Source organism: Bubalus bubalis, chromosome 16, assembly GCF_019923935.1.
Source record: "Bubalus bubalis isolate 160015118507 breed Murrah chromosome 16, NDDB_SH_1, whole genome shotgun sequence".
Classification (NCBI taxonomy): Eukaryota; Metazoa; Chordata; class Mammalia; order Artiodactyla; family Bovidae; genus Bubalus; species Bubalus bubalis.
Window position 1 is genome coordinate 37,951,261 of NC_059172.1, and position 11,025 is coordinate 37,962,285.

General features: G+C 34.8%; 1 protein-coding gene across 1 annotated transcript; it reads left to right on the forward strand.

Annotated features, from left to right (window-relative positions):
• Window positions 1-809: 809 nt before the first annotated feature.
• Window positions 810-1,775, forward strand: LOC112579508 (olfactory receptor 52N4-like). Its single transcript, XM_025265947.2, has one exon. The coding sequence runs from the start codon at window positions 810-812 to the stop codon at window positions 1,773-1,775; it is 966 nt and encodes a 321-aa protein (XP_025121732.2).
• The last annotated feature ends 9,250 nt before the right edge of the window (window positions 1,776-11,025 follow it).

The following is an 11,025-nucleotide window of genomic DNA, read 5'->3' on the forward strand; positions in this document are numbered from 1 at the left end:
TGGAGCTGAATATTTTTATTTTCATTATTATTATAGGGCACTATTTTTTCTAACACACTTTTCTCTGTGAAAATTTAGAAGAAATAAATCATAAAAAAGAGGTCAGAGAGGGCTCAGTTTTGGAATTGAACATATAGCAATTCAGACATGTAGAAGTCTCATCTACATAGTGCCTCCATTTAATCAATCATAAAGTTCAGATTAATTTAAAAATACTTCCTGGACTTGTGAGGATTAACGAGTTAATATTTGTAAAGTTTAGTACAGCAGAAATATAACCCTTTAGAATCAATAACAATCAAAACAACCTTATCTTGTGTCAGGTCATGCGAGAAGTGATCAACAAAGTTTGCCTTAAGAAAATACTCAACAGAATATGTGTATCGCAATTAACATTTAAATAAGATATTCTAACAAAACCTCATTAGAAAGGTCTCAATCCAATTGCTTTTAATTATAAATTTATGAGGATTTAATCTATGCCATTTTTTGTTTCAAAATAATGTGGAAACAATATATGTGACAGAACTTGGGACATAGGTACTGCTAAATAACTGCTGAATGAATTGATAAACTGAACTAACATAGAACACATACTTGGTTTTAACTTATTTAAGTATTCTACTGCATTTAAAAATTTGATCATTTGATATTAAAATGCACATTTCACTGAAAGAAGTCGAAAATTAAAGAGAGAGTACAACTAAGACTTTTCTCCTTTTCCACCTCTAATCCTGAAGGATTGGAAAACAAAACAAAGAAACCCACGAAAATCCTACTAGCTGCTTAATGATTATACCAACTTGATCATGATAATTCTGAACCAAACAGACTTGACACCAGCTTCATTCATTCTTACTGGAATCCCAGGACTGGAGGACAGGCATTTCTGGATTTCTTTGCCATTCTGCACAATGTATGTTGTGGCTGTGGTTGGTAATTGTGGACTCCTCTACCTCATTCGATATGAGGATTCCTTGCACAGGTCCATGTATTACTTTTTGGCCATGCTTTCTCTAACTGACCTTGTCATGTGCACTACTACAATTCCTAAAGCCCTCTGCATCTTCTGGTTCCACCTGAAGGAAATCAGCTTTGATGAATGCCTGGTCCAGATGTTCTTCATCTATGCCTTCACAGGGATGGAGTCTGGGGTGCTTATGCTTATGGCCTTAGACTGCTATGTGGCCATCTGCTACCCTCTGCGTTACTCAACTATCCTCACCAATCCTATTATTGCAAAGGCAGGGCTCGTCACTTTCCTGAGAGGTGTACTGCTTGTCATTCCCTTGACTTTCATCATCAAAAGACTACCCTATTGCAGAGGCAATATAATACACCATACCTACTGTGACCACATGGCTGTAGCCAAGTTATCTTGTGGAAATATCAAGATCAATGTCATCTATGGTCTGATGGTTGCCCTCCTGATTGGGGGTTTTGACATCTTGTGCATCTCAGTCTCCTACACAATGATCCTCTGGGCGGTGGTCAGCCTCTCCTCAGCAGAAGCTCGGTGGAAGGCCTTCAGTACCTGCACTGCCCACATCTGTGCTATAGTTTTCTCCTACAGCCCAGCCTTCTTTTGTTTCTTTTCTCACCGCTTTGGGGGTCACAGGATTCCTCCATCATGCCACATCATTGTAGCCAATATTTATTTGCTCTTGCCTCCCACTATGAACCCTATTGTCTATGGAGTGAAAACCAAGCAGATACGAGACTGTGTCATAAGGATCCTTTTAGGTTCTAAGGATACTAAATCCCACAGCATATGAAAGAGATATATATATCAGCTAAGGGAAGAAAAATGAAGGGAAAGAGGAGCAAGGGAAAGAGAAAGGAGGAGGAGAGGGAAGAGAATCCAGGGGAGAAGATAGAAGGAAAGGGATACTTCTGTTGGCAATATAGTCAGGGTCTAATAATCCCTTCCTGAGAGCACCATTTTGGCCATGACATAGAAGAGTGTTGTCTACTGCATTCCCAGTGTCTCCAGAATCTCAACATTACTGGCATGGCCACCATACTTTCCAAGTGTTTTCATCTCCTCACCCTGGGAAGGGCTCGTCTCATCATTAACCAATATCTCCATGAAAAAAAAACACCGAAGAATGTTGAGACAATTGAGGGAAAGAAAATCAGCATCAGTGATTGTCTGATGGAAAGAGATCATCTGCAGCCAGAAGCCACTTTATCCTATATCCAAATAGGGACTGGAATTTCCAGTTTGAAGGCTATTGTTATTTTCCTCTGGAAAATAAATTCTGTATTTTGCTCATCAGTATCAAAATTCCTCTATTTTCAAAGTTGTCTTTCTGATGGAAGAACTAGGAAGTATACATGAGGTCATTAATTTAATGAGGTCAGAGTCTCTGGATTTCTAATTTAGAAATACATTATTCACCTGACAGCATTCTTCTTTGGTGGATCTCAAATAAAACTGCTTCCCCACAGACTGGTGGGATCTGCAGCTTTATTCAAGATGGCCTTCAAAACTACATAGTCTGGAGAGACAGTATAATCTGTTAAGAAAATTAAGAAACACAATGATAAATGTCGGAGAAGGCAATGACACCCCACTCCAGTACTCTTGCCTGGAAAATCCTATGGATGGAGGAGTCTGGTGGGCTGCAGTCCATGGGGTCGCTGTGAGTCAGATGCGACTGAGCGACTTCACTTCACTTTTCACTTTCATGTACTGAAGAAGGAAATGGCAACCACTCCAGTGTTCTTGCCTGGAGAATCCCAGGGACGGGGGAGCCTGGTGGGCTGTCGTCTATGGGGTCGCACAGAGTCGGATACGACTGAAGCGACTTTGCAGCAGCCGCGTCAGCAATGATAAATGTTATTTTATAAGCACAGGGTAAGAGAAGGGAAAAGTACTTATTTAGTGTCTTATTTCCATCTGAGAATGAAATCTACATTCACTTTAAATTTTTCACAAATTAATAGTTAGAGGAGAGACAAAATAAAATAGTAATTTTACATTAATATTACAGAAGTAATGTAAATTCAATAGAATAAAGAGAAACTCAATTTTTACTCTGATCCCTCTCTAACCAACTAACAAGAAAACACATTTCTTCCTTTGATTCAATTTATTTGAACTCATTACATTGTATTTAATTTTTCCCAGTTTTCCCCTACTACTTCCATTTTAAAATTATACCAAAAAACCACCCCAAGTCTTAAAATAGAATATTTTCCACTTTTAAGAATAAGACTTCTGTAATGAATTGTCAACATTCACTTTTTCCTCTTTCTCAAAACAAAGCCAGCTTAAGTATCTTCTTTCCTACCCATCACCTGGAATTACTTTAGTGACTTCACCATTGCCTTCCAGCTTGAATTGAATAGGTTATTCTCCATTCTCATCCAATAATACCTTTCAGAAATATTGAACATAATTCATTCATTCCTTATGCCTACAACTATATATTTTTTTTTACTTCAGAAACATTACAAATTTAATGTTTTCTTCAACTTTCACAATCACCAGTATATGGAGTGGCTTTGGATATCTTGGCCTTGCTCTTTTTTCTTAAGGGTTTTGTTTTTTGTTTTTTGTTTTTTGTTTTTTTTTAATGTGGACCATTTTAAAGTCTTCATTGAATGTGTTACACTATTTATTTATCTTTTATGATTTTTTTTTTTTTTTTGACTCCAGTGTATGTGGAATCATAGCTTCCTCATTAGGGATCGAATCTGCACCGCCCCCCCGCCCCGCCCCCATGTTGGAAGGTAAAGTCTTAACCACTTGCTCTCAGGGAAGTCCCTCTTTGCCTTGCTTTTGATGTTAATAAGCTGAAGTCTGAAAACTCCTTGTTAAGTATGATACAACTTGGGCTTTTCAGTACATATATTTTATTTAATCAAAAAGTTTTCCTCTCTTTAAATTTGTTTTTATTATAAATTGACATAGAAATTTATAAAATGATTTTCCATAATTTCTACAAATATTGGATAATTATATGATTTTTGATCCTTTTTTAATACGGTAAATAAATATTTAAATTTGCTGAATTAAATCAAAAGTGTATTGTTGGATAATAAACATGGAAATGGAAACAAATATGGAAAATAATGGAAAATAATTTCCATAAACAATGGAAATAAACATTCTTTATTTATATGGTTTTAGAGCACTGTTACTGGTTAACTTTTATTTATAAATTTTAATATAAATTTATGAAGAAACTACATCTATAACTTTGTTTCTATTGATATATATTACTTGTACAGTATGCACCTTTGACCTTATAAGTGCCTTGCAAATAAATTGTACGTCTTTCCTATTTTACTATATCTGGTCATACTTTGTATAATTCAAGAATAAAGAAACTTGTTCTTCTTCAGTAAAGAAAAACAATATAGATCCATTGTTTTTGATAGCGCACTTACTTGTTAGGGGAATACAGTGGATTGGAGCGATTTGAATAGGAGGTTGATTTCTTTAATAAGTTTTCCTTGCTTATGTTTTAATCCTTTTGCGTTATTTTTTGTTTTCAAATTTATTAGCATATAGTATTTGTAATGTAAACATTATTTTAAGTTGAGTGCATGCTATTCATTTCTAATAATCTTTGAAGGTCTGAATTTGGTTTAATTGTATCTCATTTCTAATTTCCCTTTGATCAATTTTTTTACAAAAAAATATATCTATTTGAATATTTTAAGTAATTTTTTGTTTTCCTTAATGTATATTTCATAGTTTTTTTTATTTTAATTGCGTGAATTTCTGCTCTTATTTATTTTCTTGTTTTGAGTTTACTCACCGTCTCTTTGTTTGGACTTTTGGATCAAATATTTTCTTTATTATTGCTAAATTGGCTTCTCTTTTGATAGAGGTTATAAAACTAAAAATAGAGAAAACTTCTTTGGATATATGCTTTACACATAACATGATATTTTATCATGAAGTTCTTTAAATATTATTAATTTTTATAAATGTTTTTTCTCAAAAGTTAGTTAGTTGCATTATATTTTAGACTCTCCTCTAATTCTTCCTTTGTTATTAAATTTCAGCTTTATTATAGTTAGATAATATATTTTATTGGGAAGGTTTTTTGAGGGATTCAGACGTTATTTGGAACCCGATATACATTTACTTGTATATTACACATTTATTACACATCTTCCGGTCTTGTTAATAGATGTATGCTTTCTCTTTGCTTGCTGTGGGATTTCGTATCTGTTCACTGTTTATACTTGCTAATCATGTTATTCATGGCTTTTTTTTTATTTGCATCTTTCAAGTCTAAGGTCTAAATTCTGTAAAAAGTTTCTCCAATTACTATATCATTAAAATCATTATTTCTTTAAGCATTTTTAATTATATGTTTTTCTCTCCAACTAACATGTAGGGCTTCCCTGGTGACTCAGTTGGTAAAGAATCTGCCTGTAGTGCAGGAGGCCACTTGCAATGTAGGAGACCTGGGTTTAATTCCTGGATCGGGAAGATCCCCTGAAGAAGAAAATGGCAATCCATTCCAGAATTCTTGCTTGGGAAATACCGTGGATGGAGGAGCCTGATGGGCTACAGTCCATGGGGTAGCAAGAGTCAGACATGTCTGACTCTTTGCTCAGACAGAGTCTGAGCAAAATGTAATGAATGTTCCTAAGAGCAGAAAATGTTTCCTTCTTGTTCAGAGTAACTACTGGGTCAGTTTATGTAGGAATTTGGAATAGGCCTCAAAATAGGATTATGTTTGATTAATAGTGATTCTGATCTAGTCTTGGCATTGTCCTTTGTAGAGATAAGATGAATGGAAAATGAGAAGCACATGAATTCCAAGTTCAGTTCTACCACATACTGAGTGCTGTCAGGCTTTGCTGATTTGTGTATGTTTGTGTAAGGCTGGTTGGGGTAGGACTGAGGTGAATGATTGAACTCTTCTTGAAGACTATTCCTAGAGTTACCCAGAGAGAAACAAGCTACTCTGCAGCCTATCAGAGAGTTAGGGTACACTCTTTTTTCTCATTACTCAATGGAGATCAGACAATCTAAGTTACGTGCAACATGGTACAAGAATTTCAAGTCTGTTTTCAGGTAGTTTCTCATTTACTTATACTGAGAGCTCACCAAGCCAACTACTTTTGGATGCTCTTCTTTCATTTAAAATTGGACCAGTTCTAGAGAGACAAATTGAGAGAGAATCCCTCTGCAATTTCTGTATATATAAAACTTAAAGTACATACACAAGGAGGAAGAGATGTCACATTCCACTTTTCCTTCAAAATTTTTTTCCAAAAGCCTTTCTATAAAAAGAAAGCTATTCTAAAACACAGATATTTCAACACATTTATGCTTGCTTTAATAAAAGTGCATCAAACTCAAATAAGGAAGTTAGCTAAATGGCAAGACTTTAATACTTATCCCTAATTACCACATTCTCCTGGGTTTGACTATGTCAGTCTGACTTGGCGTCTACAACTCCAGGGAATTGGCTGTCTTTCCATCACAGTAGGCCCCTTGAGTTTATCTCCATCTGTCTTAAAATCTAGAATCCATCTGCATTAGTTGTAAGCCAGTTGCTAGTATACTGAAATTCGATTATACCCAATAAAGTTGAGTACAATACTCCCTACTTAAGATGAGTCAAGTACAGTACCCCCACTGTAAGTACATTGTTGGGGCCAAGCCAGTCTTTTCATCTTTTGCAGCAGTTTGGGGTTGTCTTATAGAAGGATTCATTTGTGATGGGAGTATCTGCAGAATAATCTTTCAATGTCTCTATAGAAATTACGAAGTGCACTCTGTGTGAAATTAACCTAAATATTGAAATATGTTCTTGACCTTTACCTGTCAAAATATTAGAATTTTCCATAATCACTATGTCCTGATATATAAAAAATTATGGTAAAGTGTATTAATACCAATATTCTTTAGAGTCATATTTGGTGTTTTCTTAATTTTATTACTTTTTATCTGTAAAATTTTTCATGAAAATTTCCAAGCCCACATTTTAGCTGGCTGTATCTGAAGTCGTCATGCTCCAATTCCACTGAGTTTCTGTGGATAATCATGCACTTGTTTTTCTTACTTTTTTGACTTCTAAGAAATATCATGGTATCAGACCTTGATGGGTACTGTCTTGACTGAGGAAACAGATATTTAGGACCCCATTTAAATTGACTATATAAATATTTAATTGTCATTCTGCCTTACAAGTATTGTAACTAAGGATTTTAATATAATTTAATTCTTTTCCCAACCCCTGTAGCTAGAAATGAATATTATTTTATAGATTAGAACAGAGGATCCTAGAGGCTTAATCAAATTTTCAAGTTCATAGGACCACATAGAGCTACATTTTCATCCAAAATATTTGAATTTTTGCTGAACTGAAAGAATAACACATTCAAGTGTATAATTGAAAGGACATAATTTCTCCTACTCTCCAGGCAAGATGGAATATTAATATTTAGCACATATCAGTCGTTAAATAAACATAATCCAGTTTAAGAATACATTACACAGTTGTTCCAAACCGTTTTTCATGTTTAAAAAGCTTTGTCCTAAATTTTTGGTATTTTCATCTAGGTCATTATATTTTCTAAGCTTCAAACTCGAAATGTGTGCATATGTTCTTACAAATCCATTACTTTTAGATCTCAATTTTATTGAATAGGAATTGAGATGATGGGCACCCCATGGAATTCTCGGGGCCGGAATACTGGAATGGGTAGTCTTCCCCAGGGGACCTTCCCAATCCAAGGACCGAACCAAGGTCCCCTGCATTGCAGGTGGATTTCTTACCAGCTGAGCCACAAGGGAAGCCCAAAAATACTTGGAGTGAGTTGCCTATCCTATCTCCAGCAGATCTTCTTGACCCAGGAGTTGAACCAGAATCTCTTGCATTACAGGCAGATTCTTATGTTATCAGGGAAGCCTTGTTACTTAAATAGGTAATTTTTAAATTTCGCTGTATAATGCATATTACAGAAGTTCCCTTTTTGCCTGGTTTAAATTTAATTTGTAAGAATAAATAGATAAAATCAAACATCTCACTGATATATCTTGCCATATTGATTTTTCCTTTAAAATTTAAAATGTTTTTTAATACACTTTATATTTTAGAGCAATTTAGGTCACAGAAAAAATTAGCAAAAAGCAGTTTTTCAAAAAATTAAAAATAAGTTTACCATATAATCCAGCAATTCCACCTTTGAATATATACCCAAAATAATTGAAAACAAGGTCTTGAATACATATTTGTACACCCATGTTTATAGCAGCATTATTCACAATAGCTAAAGCATGGAAGCATCCCCTGTCCAGCAATCAATAAATGGATAATAGAAATGTGTTATACACACAAAATAAACACACACACACACACACATATGATGGAATGTTATTTATCCTTAAAAAGGGAGGGAATTCTGTAATGTGCTACACAAAGGATAAAACTTGAGGACATAATGCCAGTAAGAAAAAGACAAATGCTCTGTGATTCCACTCTGATATTTTGAAGGGTCAAAATCATAAAGATAAAAAATGTAATGGTAGTTTCTAGGGGATTTGAGGAGGAGAGATGTAGAGTTATTTTTTGATAGGTACAGAATTTCAGTTTTACAAGATGGAAAGAGTCAGGAGATGAATGATGGTAATGGTTATAGAAGGGAAATATATCTAATGGCACTGAACTGTACCCTTAAAAATAGTTAGATAATAAATCTTGTTTTATGTCTATTTGGGGGCTTCTCTGGTGGCTCAGATGGTAAAGATTCTGCCTGCAATGCAACCCTGGGTCTGGAAGATGCCCTGGAGAAAGGAATGTCTACTCACTCCAGTTTTCTTGCCTGGGAAACCCATGGACAGAGGAGCTGCAGTCCCAGGGGTTGCAAAGGGTCGGACTTAAGAGTAGGACATGACTGATCAACTAACACTTTCACGTCTGTGTCTATTTTACCCCCTCCCCCAAAAAATGAGTGGAAGACATAAAAATATCCAATATACCTTTTACACCCTACATACATTTTCCCTTAATTTTTTTAATGTAATGAATTACAACTAATAAAATATTTTGTTAGTTATAAAATAATTTTTTTAAATATTACAACTTTAAAATATTTTACAAACCCTAAATGTTCAATCTTGACTCATAAAATGATTCATTTCATTGTATAGCATTATAAAATAATTTTTACCTGCCATGTCCCAACTTTTTATCTTCATTTTCAATTGAATACTTTCTTAGTATTTTATGACTCTCTTTAAATAAAATCTTTCATTCTTAGAGATTTCTTGTTAAATTTTTTTAAAATTCCAGTAGTTTATCATTTTATTTTTATTCTGTTTTCTCTCTTTATATTGAAGTTTGTTGCTATTGTTTAGTCACCAAGTCGTGTCTGACTCTTTTGTGACCCCATGGACTGTAGCCCGCCAGGCTCCTATGTCTATGGCATTTCCCAGGCAAGAATTTTGGACTGAGTTGCCATATACTTTTCAGGGGAATCTTCCTGATCTGGGATGAAACACGCATTTCCTATATTGGTAGGCGATTCTTTACCACAGAGCCACCAAAGAAGCCCATACTGAAGTTAGTTATTTGAATTCCTGTATGAAGTAATTATTCTAAAGCATAAACATTTTTGTTTGTAATATACTCATTTAGGTTATAGATGTATTAGATATCAGTTTAACTATATCTTTCAAGGTTTGTTTTTCATTGTTTTACTGTTCATTACCTTTTGTGATTTTCATTATTATTTACATTTGATCCATTTATTATTTCATATTGTTACTAAATCTTTTCATATATATGCATTTATAATATTTTGTCTCTTTTATGGTATCTTTTTTTTAAGTTTTGATTTGTGATGTTTATTATGTTAATTTTTTTTCAAATCAGATTGTTTTTTCAAATTTTTATTGGAGTATAGTTGATTTACAATGTTCTGTTAGCTTCAGGTGTACAGCAAACTGAATCAGTTACACATATATATAAAAGTGTTGGCGCACAGTGGCGTCTGACTCTTTGCGACCCCATGGATTGGGGCCTACCAGGCTCCTCTGTGCATGGAATTTTACAGGCAAGAATACTGGAGTAGTTTGCCATTTCCTCCTCCAGGGGATCGTCCCAACCCAGGTATCAAAACTACATCTTTCCTGAGTCTCCTGCATTGGCAGGTGGGTTCTTTACCATTTGCCCCACAAGGGACAATACTAGATATATATATATAGATATCTATATCTATATCTATCTATATATATATATATCCATTCCTTTTCAGATTTTTTCCCCATATAGGTTATTAGAGATTATTGAGTAGAGTTCTCTGTGCTATAAGTAGGTACTTGTTAGTTGTCTGTTTTATATATAGTGCTGTACTGTGCTTAGTTGTTCAGTCATGTCTGACTCTTTGCGACGCTATGGACTGTAGCCCACCAGGCTCCCAAGTCTGTGCGGAATCTCCAGGGAAGAATACTGGAGTGGGTTACCGTGTCCTCTTCCAGGGGATCTTCGCAACCCAGGGATCGAACCCAGGTCTCCCACATTGCAGGAGGATTCTTTACCATCTGAGCCACCAGGGAAGCCCAAAAATACTGGAGTGGGTATATCCTTTCTCCGGGATATCTTCCTGACCCAGGAATTGAACCAGGGTCTCCTGCATTGCAGGCAGATTCTTTACCAGCTGAGCCACCAGGGAAGCCCTTTTATGTATAATAATGTGTGTATTTTAATTCCAACCTCTCCATTTATTCCTTCCCCCCACATTCCCCCTTTAAGTACCTATAAAGCTTGATTTCAAGATCTTTGAGTCTGTCTCTGTCTTGTAAATATATAATTCATTCTTTTTTACTTCTCACTTATAGTTAGAACATGGCTTACATTTATGCTTAAAATGCTCTGTAATCTCATATTTTTTTGTGTAGGTTTATACATCAATTTTTTGGTACAAAATTGCTGTTAGTGCTGTCAAATCTATATCATTGTAATTTTAGGATTACCCATTCATTTTAAGAAATAGTAATATTTTTAAATTTCTTACCATAATTTTGACTTTTTAATTGTCTACTTG